Source organism: Pseudopodoces humilis, chromosome 8, assembly GCF_049639895.1.
Source record: "Pseudopodoces humilis isolate 2021_Gansu_Grassland_sample_001 chromosome 8, ASM4963989v1, whole genome shotgun sequence".
Lineage (NCBI taxonomy): Eukaryota > Metazoa > Chordata > Aves > Passeriformes > Paridae > Pseudopodoces > Pseudopodoces humilis.
The window spans coordinates 35,583,075-35,600,048 of record NC_142207.1 but is presented as its reverse complement, the minus strand read 5'-3'; the positions used below and the strand labels follow the sequence as shown (position 1 = coordinate 35,600,048).

The 16,974-nt window shown below is 46.0% G+C and overlaps 1 protein-coding gene across 18 annotated transcripts in view; it reads left to right on the top strand.

Annotated features, from left to right (window-relative positions):
• LRRFIP1 (LRR binding FLII interacting protein 1) overlaps window positions 1-16,974 on the top strand; it is a 100,410-nt gene that overhangs the window by 35,432 nt on the left and 48,004 nt on the right. For 11 of the 18 annotated variants that reach the window (XM_014257777.2, XM_088059151.1, XM_014257776.2 and 8 more), the window contains exons 2-3: window positions 8,215-8,301; window positions 14,866-14,883. In XM_014257777.2, coding sequence (XP_014113252.1) covers window positions 8,215-8,301; window positions 14,866-14,883 — 105 coding nt within the window. Of the gene's footprint in view, window positions 1-1,312; window positions 1,396-8,214; window positions 8,302-14,865; window positions 14,884-16,974 lie in introns of those variants that run through there. The other 7 variants (XM_014257773.2, XM_088059148.1, XM_014257772.2 and 4 more) reach the window with 3 other exon arrangements.

Genomic DNA, 16,974 nt, shown 5'->3' with positions numbered 1-16,974 from the left:
AGCGCTTCCAAATTACCTAAAATACTGTCAGCAGCATGGCAGTGTATGCTCTGCCAGCCTGAGCAACCAGATTCCTTGTCCTGGGCAGGCAGCTCACGGAAAAACTGAGCTCAGTGGCTGGGTGGAGGCTTCGCTGGGCTCGCTGACCGGGAAGGAGGGCGCAGGCTGAGTTGCTAAGGAGCAACCTGTTTGGCTTGATGTGGAAAATCCCGTGCCAGGAAGAGATGACTCCCCAAGTTCTGTGCTGTTGCTGCGGAATGGCAGTGGGTGAAATGAGCTCTTCAAATTCTGTAGCTCTCCCCGCCCTGGCGGCTCCTCCCTGGCCTTTGTGAGGGGATGGGTGTGCGAATTTGGGATGAAATCAAGGGGCATCGAGAGATGCTTTGGGTGAAATCTGGTGGAATCAACAGGTGACACTGATTTCTGCAGGATATCTGCTCTGACCATGCCTTCAATTGCTCGTGGGGTGTCCTGCTCAGTGCCACTTCAAACCACTTGTGCCCTCTAATCCTTCTGTGCCTTTGGCTCATCCAGCTCATCACCAGAGACCTCTTCAAATGCAGGGTGTCCTTATTTTTTGGCCATCCACTATTCCCGATTGCTCTTCTGCAGTCCTGTCAGGCTTCAATTACAAGTTTCGGGGGTTTTTTTGGTGTGTTTTTGTTTTTTATCTTCATTATTCCATTATTCCATAGCGTGCAGGTGTTGCATGTCCAAACAGACTTTAAATTATGTAGGAGTGCAAGAAACCTTATCAGATTTTTGACTGATAAAGTGTGACTTGGCTAAACACAATGAACGGTCCTATAATATTTGAGGAAGAAGATACAGAATACTGGAATGAGACAGCATCCATTCTTTATTTCTTAAAGAATAAAACCAACACCAGCCTGTCCAGCGTAGATGGCTCATTTTAAGTTCTGCTCTGCACAACGCAATCCGCAGCCCCGATATAATTGCATCAATTAACAGCATTGGGGAGGTTTGTTTCTGCCATGCAAAGGCCACTTGGCGTGAATTGGAATAGATATTTATAAGCATCTGCCCTGGGTGTTACCTGCTGGATATGCAGCCCGGAGGGAGGGCGGGCGCGCTCCGAGTTGTTGGGACGTTCTGGGGCTGTTTATCTTCCTCGGGGACAAAAAGGTGGGGAGGAGGCCCTTTCCGCGGTGGATGCCGTGCGGGTTCCGGAGCGATGCCCGGCGGTGGAAGGTGTTTGTTCTCGGGCAGCGCTCCCTCCGTGCTGCCGAGCGCAGCGCCCGCTCCCCGCCCGCTCCCCGCTCCGCCCCCGGGCCGTGCCGGGCGCGTCCGGGCGGGCCCCGCCGGGGACAGACGGCGGCAGCGGGAGCCATGGACGCGGCTGCCGATTGCCTCAGCCCGGCTGCCCAGCAGCAGGTAAGGCCGGGGGGCTGCGGGGGGCTCGGGCAGCGCGGCCGGGACAGCTCCGCGGAGCGGCCGGCGCCGTGTGAGCCCGGCCCGGGGGCTTGTGCCGTGCTCGCTTTGCGCATCCACTGACCAAAACGTGAGCTGCTCCGGGGACCGTGGTGTTAAATGATTGCCGGGTGTCACAGCAGCCCCGTGGGACCGTCAGATGGCCGCGGGCGGGTCAGGCATCCCTGGACACGAGCTGTCACTCGGGCTCACCGCTGTCACTGCACGGGGGAGAGGAGCGGTCACACCAGCCCAGGATGGGCTGTCGGGCCAGCGGCGCTGGGGGCATTACAAGGGAATCGCTATATTTACGTGTAGGCTAAGGTTCATCAGCCTGCTGCCTCTGAATAGTAATTTGCATTTAGAAGAAAGGTGAGGAGTGAAGCAGGATGTGGACTGACCGAGCCCTATGTGATTCACGAGTTCATTACCATATGAGTAAGTGGTGCAAAGTGTTGTTTGTATTTATAACTCACACGCAAAAAAAAAGATAAATATGATGGTTTGACCTCTTAACATAGAAGTCATTATAGTCATTCTCGTTTCGATGCTAAATAGTCACCACTCACCGGTGAGCTCCTGGAACTCCTGGGTTAAGTCACATGTTGCTCAAATGGAGATGGGGAAAAACATTGCCATGGGTTAACACTGGTTCTACCCGGTAGCTATGTTGGTCAGCTGTGTTGCAGGAGTATTGCAAATCAGGTGTTGCATGTCCAAGCAGACTTTAAATTATGTAGGAGTGCAAGAAACCTTATCAGACTTTTGACTGATAAAGTGTGACTTGGCTAAACACAATGAACAGTCCTGTAATATTTGAGGAAGAAGATACAGGATACTGGAATGAGACAGCATCCATCATGAAAAATTACGTTGGCCCCAAAAATGACTGGCTGGCTGTGTCTTAAGCATGTTGGCAAGAGGTTTAAATCAGCCTGAGAATAGTTATTGCAGCAATGCACAGCAGTGGTTGCTTACAGGGAGCAGGTGTAATTTAGTCAGGCAGACTTGTGTTTTAAGGTTTCACTGGCAGTGGGATCAGAGAGCTTTTCCGGGTATGGTTTGGTACTGGCAAGCTAACACTTCAATCCTCCACAAAAAATACTGACTTTGGTTACTAGTCTTAGAAGGAGGTAATTTTGAGTGCACTGGAATTGAGGGGTGCTTTGTATAGCTGGAAAACTCTTAGACGTGTAACTATGTGGCAAGTCAACATAGTCATTTTTCAGCGCTCAGAAAAGCAGCATAACTTCCTGTCTTTGTTGGCTGTGTCTTGGGCCTTCCAGGCAAACAATGAAGCCCTGGCCATTTCAGGAGGGAAAGGCTCTGAGAATGCACACCTTCAGGATGTGTGTGTCGCTGGCCTCTACCTTAGCAACTCACCTAAATAATTCTCTCATCGCCGTGATAATGACAGCGCAGCCTCCCCAGCGCGGCGCGCAGGGCCAGGAAGCCGCGGCTTCCGTCACCATTGTGCTTTATCCCCTGGCCACAGGCACAGCCAGGCCTTGTCCCCACCAGTGGTGTTTAAAAAAAGTAGGGGCCACTCCACAGCAGCTGCACCTCCCCTTCTCCTCATGCTCCCACTTCTCCCCACTGCTGTGTGCAGCGGGAGATGCTTCTCATCCTTTCCAGCTGATACCCAATACCTGGTTTGGGTTTTTTTCAGAGGTAGTTGTGCTCCAGTTACAACCTGCGTAGTTTTTCCCTCTTCAGATATAAACATACTGAACTCCTTAAGCCGAGGTAAAGATTTGCTGCTGTACAGGGCTGGGTTTTTATTTTCAGGCTGAGTGACCCTTAAGCAGGAGTGTCAAGTGCTGAACAAGTAGCCCAGCAAAAGCAACGAGCAGTTTGCAGTTCAACAGTGCATTTGTTTCAGGGCTTGGTGACTGTAAATAATTTTGAGCAACTGCAATTAAAAGACAAGAATTCAGTGTGTATATTTGTAGTATTTGAGCGAGTCCCATAAATTAAGGTGATGATTTTTCAGCTGGTGCTGTGTTCATCTCAGTCTGGTTGCCATCTCCTCTCATTTTGCCCATGGAGCTTTACAGAAGCCTCTTATGAGGTTTGGGGTTTTTTTGGTAGGGCTGAAGCTGCCAGTTCTTCTCGTCACATGAACAATATTTCATAAAAGGGAAGTCGCAAAAGCTTTGTAATGAGTGCCATTAGGCTTCATATTTTTATTCTGTTTTTGACAGTGATCTCTCACTTTTGATTGAAGCCTGTATTGCTTGCTGAGTCACTAGTGAATTTTATATGATTTTAAGATTAGTTCCTTCAGTCATAGTGATTTCTAATTTCTTTTTTTTTTTTCTATCTTTAATCCTTTGAATAGTTATTTATGTCTTAGGCAGCCTAAAGAACAGCTCTTAGTAAGCTGAATTTCAGAAGTGTGTGAATTTTTTGGGGTGGTTTAATGTTCAGCAGTGTCTTTTGCAGGCTGCAGTGTCTTTCTCTGCTACTGCCCTTAGAGGTGACTCGACTCTGGGCTCTGCCAAGTGCTTGGGCTGGATGAAGACCAAAGTCAGCCAGGCAAAGCCTGTTTTGGTTTAGTCAGCACACAGAGAGAAATGTAAAGTTAGCATTGCTGCTTGCAGGCTGTGCAAGAAATCAAAGTATTTATAGCACAGAGCAGAGTCCAAGAGTCTCAGAGAGTGTGGTTTGACAAATTCTGATGAGTTCAGTCACGCCCATGCTTCTGAGGAAGAGGCCCACAATAAATCTGACGCTCCTCTGTGTTTGGCTGAAAGTCTGGCCTGTGTTTTTCTTCTTAAATGTCCTAAAGGTTCAGAGCTTGAGCAGGTGGGGGTGGCAGTGGGGCTGCTCTGGGTGTCCTTGCCCCGTGCCGTGCTGGGCAGCACCCATTGTACCTAAGCTGGGCTTTGGCACAGGAAAACCAACTCCCACACTAACTGCAGGACTTGTTGGGTGTTAGGGTTGCTACCAGACTTGGTTTGACTTTGGTAACATCCTACCCAGGGAGGTGTGGACTCATCCCTGCCCTGATGGATTTATTTTCTCTGAGCTTGCGGGTGACACCAGGTTTGTCACCAACGCCACCTACAGAGTGTATATATATATAAAAAAAATAAATTCATTCTGAGTTAAGTAATTCCATCCATCAAAACATTCTAGAAAGTGGATTATGAAGGCCACAGGTTGACCATTTGATGGCTGGTCTGACTATAGAATGATATATTTCTGTTGAGCTAGAGAGCACCCTCCAAAGACTTGTGGGTAGCCTCACAAAATGAAGCCTTTTTTTTCTCCTTGCATATTTCCTGCCCCTCATTCTCTCATTTTACCATGGGCTCGAAAACCCTTTAGGGAAGGATGGCCTGTTTCTTACAAACCCTCCTTTGTCCAGCACAAATGAACTGGTGTTTGGTAAGGAACCACGGCGAAAATAACTGTGTAATCATCTAAAAGGCACACAGACATCCTTGAGAACATGCTTGAAAATATTGCTTAGTGCTTGATGCAGCCCTTAAGGTACAGCAGCCTTCTGACAGAGAGGCTGGGGTCACTAAGGAGCCAAGAGCAGGTTCTAACATGATTTGGTGGGGACTTACTCCTTTATTCCATGAGGACGGTCAGGCAGTGAAACAGGAGTCTGGAGAGGCTGTGGAGCCACCCAACTCAGAGGTTTTCAAGAGCCAACTGGACCAAGCCCTAAGCAATGTGATCTGAATGTGATGCTGAGCCTGCTTTGAGCAGAAGGGTGGACTGGAGACCTCATGAAGAACCTTCCAGCCCAAACAATTCTGTAATTATTTGTTTTGATGTGATGAAAATTACTTGCTTTAAAATATGAGTGCTCAGGACAGACTTGATGACTTCTTACAAAGGTACCAGTATATGTTAACCACAATTTTTTAGCTTAAAGTTCAGGAACCCAGGATATTGTTTCTATTGTTTGTATTCAAAGGTACTTAAGGCTGACGTGGTCATAGAAAGAAAAAGTTCATAAATAAACAATATCCTTGTTCCGAGATATAAGCTGTTGTTAGTCAAAGCTGCTGAGTGAAAATGTGTTTTTATTCTTACGAGGTTTGCAGGTTGGCTTTAAATGGGCAGCTGGAGGGCTGCAAAGATGAAATAGAATAAAGTGGAGATGCTCCATGGATTGGCACTAAAACCAGAATCCTAAGAAATGACAAGCAAAACATACACTTTTGCACAGAGCAAAATTAATTTAACTTCCTGCAGTTGGTATCTGTAATTTGGAAACCAGCGAGCCTCATTCTCAGGAAGTCCTGAGAAAAACTGGCTAAATTTTAAATTTTTTTACTATTTTTCAAGTTGCTTCATTTCATATTATATTGTGCTTGCTTCTGGGAGAATATATAATTCTGCAACATAGGTGAAAAGTGTGTAAATCCTTTGGCCCTTATCATACAAGGAAACCAAGGGGAAACATGTATAATTTGAATTACATCTGAATTTTACATATAGGCACCTAGTTGTGATGTGAAAGCTCAGCTGGTTATTGAAATTCATGAGGATGACAGCTACAATCATGTTAACATCCAAATAATCTTGTTTCTGCCTTCTTCTGTCAGGAGAGAAGTTGGGGATCCACAGCCTGTACTGTTTGGTGTGTTTTGCTTATGGAGACTTTAGGATCCTCTGTTTTCCATAGGGAAAAAACAGTTTGTGCTGGTTTTATTCCTCACCTCTATCAGGTGGGATTTGCCAGTGTTTATTTTTAAATAAACAGAAGGGATCGCATAAGGTCGATACCAGACTTGTTTCCAGAGCTGAGATTTCGTGCCTTTAGCACACATTTCAGTGCATGTTTGGATAGTGGGTGTCATGAGCAATTTCAAACACTACAGGTGGATCATGGCACTGCCTGCCAGGGATTTGCCCAGCAGCAGCAGGGCTGGGGCTTGCTTTTCTTGGACACTCTGCTTCAGGTTGGGAAGTGTTGTTGAAAACAAGTTTGGGGATTCGTGCCTGTACCCAGAGCCTTGCTGTCACCTGGCTTTGTAAGTAACAGGTTATGAGAGGGGATGGTTTTTGGTGCAGGTGTGGAAGGTCTGCTCCTACTATGAATTTCTATCCATGGCAGAGCCACTTACCTTGAAATTCAGGCAAAGGGCTCAAGGGAGAGCAGTTCTGTGCAAAACCCACCCTTTGCTCTTTCTGCCATGGACTTTTTTTTTTATTCTCTGAGAAGGCTTCTTTCCTTGTTACAAGTAATTTTTCAGACTTCACAGAAGCACAGAACATTTGGGGTTGGATGGGACTTCTGGTGTCCCAGTCCAATCCCCTGGGTCACCTACAGCAGGTGACACTGAAACATGTCCAGTTGGGTTTGGGATGCCTCCAGAGAGGGAGACTCCACACCCTCCCTGGGCAGCTGTTCCAGTGCTCTGTCACCCTCAATGAGCAGAAGTTCCCTCTCATGCTGAGTTGGAACTTCTTGTGTTTTAGTTTATGGCCTTTGTGCCTCATCCTGCCACCAGCCAGCACTAAAAGAGTCTGGCACCACCCTCTTGGTACCTGTCTTTGGGATATTTGTATGGATTGATGAGATCCCCTCTTGGTCTTCTCCAGTCTGAGGTTTTATGATCTACATCATCACAAGGCTCCTGGTCCTCCCATGCATCAGCTCGTGCTTGAATTTCATCAGCCCTTCCCTGTTAACTCAAGTTTCAACCATCCTACTCCTTCTTTTTAATTTTTTTTTTTCTTCCATTCTTTGTTTGTGGTTTTGAAGTGACCCTTTTCCCTGGGCTTGAGTGGTAAATGCACTTACAGAAGGGAAATTACTTTTTTATTTTTGGGGTGGTTTTCCTTCTGTTTAGAAGCTCTGCTGAAAACACCAACATTTTGATTTCTCTGTGTGCTTGACCTTGATATTATGGCAGTTTTTCCTGTCAGTTTGGGTGCTGTGCTTACAGTAAAAGGTTTCAGAAGCAGAGGAGTTGGGTGTCACAACACCAGGGTGGCTGGCTGTGAGTGGTGCCTTTGGCTCCCTGCTGAGCTGCTCTGAATTCCACTGGGTGAGCTCCTCACGGTTGTACTGTACCAAGCCCGAGCTAATTTTACTTTTTCCTCCGAAAGGCCTACTGGCTTTCCCTGGGATTTAAATCAGAATATTAAAAATGTTACTCTATAGCATGCTCCATCACTTCCAACTGGGCTGAAGTGATGAAGCACTGTAGATCTCTCGAGAGGTCTGTTCTTGGCAGAATTCCACTCCAGCAAGGTTTGGACTGGAATATGGAATTTTGGGGATTTGTAATGGAGCTAGTTCATTTTCTCTCCTTAATTCCAGCCTTAGCTGTGCCTACTGAACTCCAGTGTTTACCCAAATCCTGTGCCCAGGTATGTGTGCACAGTGTCAGTGGTTAGGAAAAATGGCACATAATGTGTTTGGCGTTGGTCAAATTAATTCATCAATAAAAACCAATCCACACTGTGGGGGAGGGAAAGAAAAACCACAACCCAAAACAAAAAGAGCAAAACCTGCCTATCTTAAATAAATCTCCCTGCTTCCTCTCCAGCCACACAAATAATAATTAAAGAGCTCTTTTAAACACAAGTGCTCAGGGAGGGTAGTGCCTGCATGGGGGTGTTTCACCTGACTGTTAAGATAACAAGTAAGGGAAGGCTGGGCCATTACCTGCAGTAGGGAATTAACTCCTACAGATGTGTTTACAGCCTTGCTGAGTCAAGCCTCCCCATTCCCTGCCCTGCTTCCGGAGCGCGTTCCCCGTTGGGTTGCCCAGCTTTCATCTCATCCCATTCCTGTGTTCCCATTCCCAGGCTGAAGCGAGACTCGCGGCGAAGCGAGCGGCGCGGGCGGAAGCGCGGGAGATCCGGATGAAAGAGCTGGAGAGGCAGCAGAAGGAGGTAAGGCCGAGGCTTTGGGGGATGGCTGGGTTGTATCCAGGGAGGAAGATGTTCAGAGATCCGGGAACAGAAGGCTCATCTGTATTTTGTTTGAAATAGTCTGTGTGGAGCTAATGTTGATCATAGAAAAACCTGGAAAAAAAACATGGATTATGGCAAGGATTTTATCTTGGTGAAGTCAGCGTAATTATTCACAGAAAGTTCTGGTGGTTAGTAGTTCTTGTTTAATGTTAAACTTTGAAGTGTGCAGCTTCTTTGTGTGCCTATCGGAGGTGGTGGATTCTTATCACTTTGTTAGAAATCAAATGAATATGGAAGATTCCTGGCCTTTGTATAACTCCACTGTGAAATTGTTCTGCTTCCTTCTGTGAAGCTGGTGCCGTGTTTGTAAAAAGGATGGGTTGCTGTTGGCAGGAGCAAGGGTAGAAACTGCACTTGGCAAAGCATTACCTGGTGAACTGAACCAGGAGTGCTCAAAACTTGTGCTTGGTGATGCACATTCAGTGAAACAGCAGAGTAGCTGCAAGAGTGACAACAGTAATCACAACTGAGTTTTTTCAGTAGATTTTTGAAGGAGAAGGAAGAAGTAGGAAGTCTGGGGGAAGGGTCTGGGAATACATAGTAAGAATAAATGTGGGGCAGGAAAAAAGAGAAATGGCTTCACACTGACAGAGGGCAGAGCTGGATTGGATATTAGGAAAAATGTCTTCCCTGTGAGGGTGGTGAGGTCCTGGCACAGGTTGCCCAGAGAGGCTGTGGCTGCCCAGTCCCTGGGAGTGTCCAAGTCCATGTTGGATGGGGCTTGGAGCAACCTGGAATAGTGTAAGGTGTCCCTGCCCATGGCAGGGGGTGCAACTGGATGATCTTACGGTCCCTTCCAACCCGGGCCATTCTGTAATTCAGTGGTTCTACATTTGCTTAAGGGTGCAGAGCGGGATCTGGTTGAGCTTTGGAGCAGTGAATCAGGAGGTGACAGCAGGATGTGGATCAGGATGTGACAGCAGAGCACTGCCAGTGCAGGCTGCAGCAGCCAACCCACAGAGAAGCTCTTGGGCAGGTTGCCCACGCTCAGCTTTTGATGAGGCAGGTCTGGATGTGTCTCAGCTCCCTTACTGCAAACACAGAGCTTGAGGAAGGTGGGAGCTTTTTCCTGCTGCAGTTGCTGCTTTCTGAAGTGTGTTTCTTGCAGCCTGGCCCACAGTGGGAAGCGTTGTCACTGCCGAGCTGCTGTGCTGGCAGCCGGGGCGGGGGGAATTGGAAGCAGCCATGGGAGGGCTGTGCCAAACAGGCCCCACGTGTTTTGTTTGGGCAGCAGAGTAAATAGGGGTTTCCTGGCAGCTGACACCATCTAATTTACAGGTGACTTAATGGAGCTGATGACCCCTTTGCAGATTAAAAGTTGATGCTGCAAAGGGTGTCTCTCGGTAAACTGAAATTTAGGTGTGAAAATTAAAGCTCCTGCAATTAAGAGCTTGTCATCTGAAAACCTGTGAAAACTTTGTATAAATAGAAAATGAGTAGGGTAGGATGTCCCTCTCAAATACCACAGTCAGTCTGCTTTGTAGGTCCCTGGCATAAATGACACATTTATTAAATAGTTTGCACACTTGGATATTCTGTAACTTTTCGAAATAGTTTAATCTTAGCCTCCAAATGCCAGGTAGAGATACTAAGGGTAGCTGCAGGAAGTTTTTCATTGCCACAAGTATCTTGCAGGTATAATAAAACATAAATACAGAAAATCCCAAGCAGCGATCAACACAAGATATTTGGCACCTATCCCTTCCTTGGAGGGGGAACCTGCTGTGACACTGGGATCTGTACACCTGGTTCTCTGCCACCTTCATTTCCCTTTGCAAACTTTTCAGAAACATAAAAAGCGCTTTTCCACTGCTGCCATGTTAAATAACTAGAAGTTAAAGCACTTGCTCTACTACTTCAGAAGGCTTTTTAGAGCCCTAACTCCCTTCTGGGAGTTAAAAAGCAATAAATGAATTTATTGTGTGTGCGTGTAGTTTTTCATGCTTTAAGCCGTGTGCATGCCCTGGCAGGCTTCTTGTGGAGCATGAATTACTTGAAAATATATTTACACTGCTGGTCTGAGTTAAAAGTTTCCAGGTGCTACCATTACAGGCTATAACTATGGCAGTGAAAGAGGGTGTTTTAATGGTTTGAATTTGGAGACTGGCTCCTCTCCTGCCCACCACCTCATATTTATGACATTTCTCAATCTTGCACTTCATTTCCCTCATTTTAAAGTAATTGGGTGACTTTTGCATGAAGAGTCTACGCGCACGATTGAGAAATTGTATGGCAGGAATAGGTGGGTTTTTGGCAGAGAGCACTCAGTTGCAGGATGAGATGTGGGAATGTTCCTGTGAAAGACTGCACTGTGGTGGGGCAGGATTGCAGGTGTGCTCCAGAGGTGGTATCATCTCATCACCTGGCACCACCTTGTGCCAGGCAGCACGAAGAAGGGTAACTGTGCCAGTGCTTTGGGTTTTTTGGTTTGGTTTCTTTGTTGTTTTTTTTTTTTTCCCCAGGGAGGGGAACTAAGGAGGACAAGATGAGCACAAGTTTCATAGGAAGATATAATTTGGGTACATGAAAAGTGTTTTCTGAAGCTGAAGAAAAAAGCGAGCACAAGAATCACATCCTGATCACAGAATCCCAGAATGTGTAGCATTGAAACAGCCTTAAAACTTAACTTGTTCCACCTCCTGCCATGGGCAGGGATACCTTCCACTATCCCAACTCTGCTCTGTCCAACCAGGTCTTGAACACTTGCAGGGATGGGGCAGCCACAGTTTCTCTGGGCAACCTGTGCTAGGGCCTCACCACCCTCACAGGGAAGACTTCCTCCCCAATATCCAATGTCAACCTATTCTCTGGCAGTGAGAAGCCATTCCCCCTTGTCCTGTCACTCCAGTCCCTTGTAAATAGTCTTGCACCATCTTTCCTGTTGGATGGAGCTCCTGTTGGAACATACCCAATTCTCTCAGCCTCTCCCCACAGCAGAGCTGCCCCATCCCTCTGATCATCCTGGTGCCTTCTCTGGACTCTCTCCACAGCTCCAGGTCATTTCTGTGCTGGCCCCAGGGCTGGAGGCAGCTCTGCACGTGGAGTCTCACCTGAGCAGGGCAGAGGGGCAGAATTCCCCCTTTCCTGCTGCCCACACTGTGGGATCAGCCCAAGACATGGGGAGTTCCTCCAAAGATTGATCTCTCTTGAATCCCAGAGATATTAATCAGTTCATATTTATTAGAGAATGTATTCTTGGTGATGAGGCTTTAGGAAAGGCACAGGTCTAACAAGTGTTACAGCTTGAATGCTTCTGACTTCTCATTCAGAGCTGCTCTGTTCTTGTAATCCACCAAAGATGTAAATAATTAATCTGGTTAAATTCTCTGGTTTGCTTCCACACATCAGTGAGTGCAGGACAGCTCTCATTGCCAGGGCCTGTTCTGAGCTGGAAGGACAATTAAAATACTTGGTATTTCCTCCCTTCCCTGTTTTACACCCACTGGTGGGAATCGGAGCAGCAATGGGTCCTGGTTTACCATACCATGGAGCCATGCTTTTGAAACACTTGGTTTCCAGCTGCAGAGTCTGAGGCCAGTCCCTTTGGCTTGTATTGTCGAGATGTGCTTGGTCCTGAGACAAATTCCTGTGTGCACTCAGGTATTCACTGTTAATTCACGCAGAAGAGTAAGCTGAGAGTGGGCAGCCCAGTTTTTCTGAGTAACAATTTGTTAATGCTCATGGGGCTATGAGGCAAGCTCATAGGAGAATTTTTTCTTCCTATGCATTTTTTTTTTCTCTCAGAAGTTTGACCTGTAATGTATTAAAGCCTTTTTTTCCCAAACAATATTTAACAGTAACGTTTTGAGACATGTAAAAGCTGCAGCATTAGGGCTAATTGTGGAGGATGCTTTCTGTAGGAGTGCTTTCTGTGTGTTCTGCTGGCAAGGCTTAAAATGTCTCTTCAAGGGCTGACACTTGGAGACCGTAGTGTAAGCTGATATTAGTGCCTGAAGTGAAAAGAGACTGATCTCCTCCCACTCCTTAATTGGTGGGATAAGATTTTTTCCCTGCCAGTTCACACAGTAGATGAGCCTGTACTTCTAGTTCAAGGCAAGTGCACTGTACTGGTCCCCTGACTTCATTTGCAGCACTTGCTTTAAGGGAACAGCATGAAAATTGCCTTGGCTGTTTTGTAAATTCCTTCCTTACCTCACTTGCACATACTTTTCCTCCTTTAGATTCATATTTCTTTGGAATTAAATACGCTACTAATGCTTTCTAGTAAAAAAAAAAAAAGGGAAAAGCAGATTCTTGTGGCTCAAATGGAGAGGGGTGAGACTTACAATGAAACCTGGTGTTTACACAAGCATGGAAGAAATGAAGAAGGCTTGTGGTGGTCAATCTGTGTCTTATACTCTCAGTGTGAAGATGCCAGGAAAATTTGGAGAGGGATGATGTGGATGATGTATTTAGCAGACTGTTCTGCCACCATCTAACCATGCAATGCTGGCTTGTTCCGTCCTGTTTTAAAGCTACTTCTATAAAAAACTTTATTTTTGTGGGCAACCTCCTTTGATGAGGAAATCAGGAAAGCTGTCTGCTGATAATACTGTGGATGAAACACATTTGAGTTTTTTGGTCATACCCTAATACAGGAAACTGCTCTTTGACTGCTTAGATATGTATTGACTCTTTTTGGGAGGGACACATCTGCAACAGAGGTGATTGTTTAAAAGTGTATGTTTTTTCTTGTATCACACTTTCTAAAGAGGACAATGTCACCACAGAATTCTAAAATGGCTTGGGTTGGAAAGGACCTTAAAGATCCCCTAATTCCAACCTGTCTGCCATGGGCAGGGACACCTTTCCCTCATGCACTGCTGAGGGATCAGTCAGTTTGGAGCAGAGCTGTTGTAATGCCTGTTGGCTAATGGGTTCCTCCAAAACTCCTGGTTTTATTAAAAGCTGGAGTAGTTGGATGATGCATTGGCTTTATCCCTGAGGCCTCCCCACCTCCCTCCACGGTGCCTGGCCTGAACAAGGGCCCCGTTGTTATCTTGTCCATTCTGGGTCCAGGGCACAAGGCTCCTTGTGTGCTTTGCTTTGGACTCAGCCGGGAATACCTGCTGTGCCAAGCCTGGAGCACTGTGCTTGGAAAAAATATGGCTTCCATGGAGCTGCCTTGAGGCATGGGTGAAAAAGACAGCGTGGAATAGTTAAAGCTTTGAGATTAATTAGCCATGTGGTAATTGCCACATTTGAACCTGTGGTGTTTGGCTCCTGTGCATGGATGAAAGGCACTCTGAGTGTGCCATGGAGAAGCCAGAGATGGGAATTTTCTGCAGCCTGGTGGGAAGGCCCAGTTCATTTTCCTCTTCATGGCTTTCTTAGGGAAAGGGAAGTACTTGTGTGGGGATGCTGGTTTTTAAATGGATCCTAATTTTCCCTCCTGTGCTTGTTGGAATGAGAATTAAAGCTGCTGAGGCATTAATCTGGGTTGTACAGATGTCCTTCGTGAAGGGGAACCTGATCAGGAGGGCAAGGATTGAGAGACATAAGCTTTGCTTCCCAGCACGGGGATCCGGATTTCCATGAGGTATCTCTGAGAGCAGTGAATGGTAGGGATCCTCCAAATACCCCAAAATCTGGGAGACTTGACTACCTTGCCACCAGAGGATTGTGCAGCCAGACAGGTGTTTTTGAACAAGAAGTGTTCTTCAGGTTTGTTTTTTTTTTTAGCCCAGAAACATTTCTGGTTTCAGGAAAGATGTGAGAAAAAGCTTGTTTTCTGTTTTCACGTGGATACACAAAGCTCATCAGTCAAGGGCACTTCTCCAAGAACACAAAATTCAGATGCAGGAGAGTGGCTGTAAAGGCTTTGTGTATTATCAAAGTGCTCCAAGACTATGGAAAAACAGTGTCAGCAGGGCATTCATTAAAGCCTGAAAACAGTGTGAGGCTTCACAGAAACACTAAAAATTGACAGGGAAACCTGCAGGGATCCTTTAAGGCCAGCAATATATGTGCAAGGAATTTCCCAGGAATTTTCACACACTGGCACTGTGCTGTGCACAGGTGAAAGGTGTGTGGGGTTGTGCTTCATCCCTCAAGGACAAATTCTATCCTTCAAAGAGGAACAGTTGGTGAATATTTGGACATCCATTCCTGTTGTCCACTCCTGTTGTTGGAGGGAGGCTGGAAAAATGAGAGGTCCTGGCTCACAGCTGGGCTGGGCTCGGGCCTGGTGCAAAGCCTAGGGATAAAATGTCCCATGTGCATCCCAGAGCCTGATGGGAATGGGAACAGGAATGCTGTATTCTTGCTGGGCACATGGAGGAGGCCTATGAAGCAAACACTGCTTTTGTCCTACCTGAATCCACAGGGCTTCACTGTGCTCTTCTCTGTTTTCATGTTCTGCTGTATTTTCTGTATAAATGCTGTTTTTTCCCTCTAGAACGAGCTGTGGAGCGTTGTGTTGCTATGTATCCATCATTCACGCTAGCTTTGTTCCTTGTTTCTTTCCTCTCCCTTTCCCCCCAGATCTATCAGGTCCAGAAGGTAGGGCTTGCTCGCTTTCGTTCTTGTTTGCATGCCTTCCCACCTTGTGAGTCTTGCTACAATTTCAGAACCACTGAGACATTCAGGTTGCAAAAGACCTCCAAGATCCTCAAGTCCAACCTTGGAAATCTCTCTAAAGAGTGGGAGATGCCCAGCAGTCTGCAAATTTCCATGTAATTCTCCCCTCCCACAATCTTGTGGAGTGGACAGTCAAGGGGAGTGGGGGAAGATGACCCATGTAAGATGTCTGGTCAGGCACTAAATGTGATTTTTTTTTCTACAGCCTGTTTGGCAAAGAATAAGCAATAACAGAAAAGTGACTTGGCAAAGGAGGGTCAGGGTCGCTCCCTGTGTCACTGAGGACCTGTGTGTCACTTCTGTTTGTGTGCTGAAGGCCAAGAAAATCACTGCAAGTGTTTCAGGCTGGGCAAGCATTTAACAGGTGCCAGCAGGAAGAATGACTTTCAGATTACTTTATTTGCACAAAGGCCCTGAAGGAAATCAGGGATGCTGTGTTTGAATTCATAATCCTTGGGTAAATAAAGTGTATGGCCTTCCTTCCAATGGCACCCAAACATTAAAAGTGCTTTTATATTGTTTAATCCTTTCTCATCTCAGTTGAAAGTCATGATCTCTTCCCTCCTCCCAATTTCCTTTCCATGATGATGGCAAAGAGGATGATAACAGTAGCTCTAACTGAGGTCCCTTGCTATGTAGCAGCAGAGATTTTGGAGTTTGTGTTGTGATATCTGGCTGTTCTACACTTTCAGCATGTGAACAGTGTGGCACCTACAAACAGAAATAGCTCCCAAGTATATTTAAAGGGAGGGATAAAGCACATTTTTCTTCAAGCCTTACTGAATATTTCTCTTTTTTCCTGAGATATTTTTATTGCTTGCTGAGTGACGAATGTCTCCCTAAACCACAGTGTGCTTGGTTTTGTTGTGGCACTCCAGCTGCCCTAACTGCATGTTTCAAAGCCTGACCCAGCCCTGCATATGCTTCTTGGGAGTGCTGTTCTCCTCTTTGAGTGTGTGTTTATATGAAGAGAGCTGCTCAAATCATGTGCTCTGGTGTTTAATCCTGACCCCATCAATTTGACAACAAATCTCTCTCACTCCTGGTTTTATTTCTTGAGTTGACTACATACTGAGTGACTCAATGTCTGCCCATGGATCAACAGGCTCGTTATTAATCTTCTTTATGGGAACTAATTTAACCTTCTGGTGCAAAAGCAGCCCCGTGGGAGCCCAGGAGGTTGTTTACTGTTGGTGTCCTGACATGGATGAGGAGATAAGTGGGTTATCCTCCCAACATCCCATGGTGAGTTTGCCAGTCTGGCAGTTTCACTGTCACTCAGTGAGCAAATCGCATCTGGATTTCTCTCTCAATGGTATTAACATCATTAATTATTTAATTGTAATATCACTCTTCAAGGCAGAAGGGAACCTGAGTCCAGCAAGGGCCTCTAACTGAAACCTAAATGAATGGAAAAGCACCATTTCCTCCTTGAACCCATTGGAACCAGGCCCCTGGGGGCAGAACAGAAGAGTCAGTGTAGAGAGGGAACTAAGAAAAGTGGCTGTGAGGGGTCAAACTACTTGAGAGCTCAAAAGGTGCCAGTTCAGTCCAGTATGACATGTGCTCTTTAAAAGATTATAAAGTAGTCTCTGGGCAGTCTCATTCATTAAGATTTGTCTTCAGGGGATGTTAAGCATGTAGCTGAGTAACTTGAAATGGAGAAGGAAAAGCCTCTAAGTGGAACTTCAACTGTGGCATAGCAAGTCTTGTAAGGGCTGTTTCCTTATCTGCCTTTTGCAAGGCTGAGTTCATAAGCCAGTGTCAGACAGTGAGGAGAAGAGAGGGCACGAAAAGGAAGCAGCAAACCCTAAAAAAAATTACAAGTGTATTTATGGATCCTTCCTGTGTGTGAAAAAGGATTTTCCATTTTAATAGTGTGTTTCAGTTTTTTAAAATGATGTCTAGTGTTAGAAAATGTTCTCAGTCTGTTAATGGCTAAAAAGCCTCTAATAAGGCTTTACCTGACCTGCTTTACTACAAAGCATATAATCTGTAGGTTCTCATCGTGTA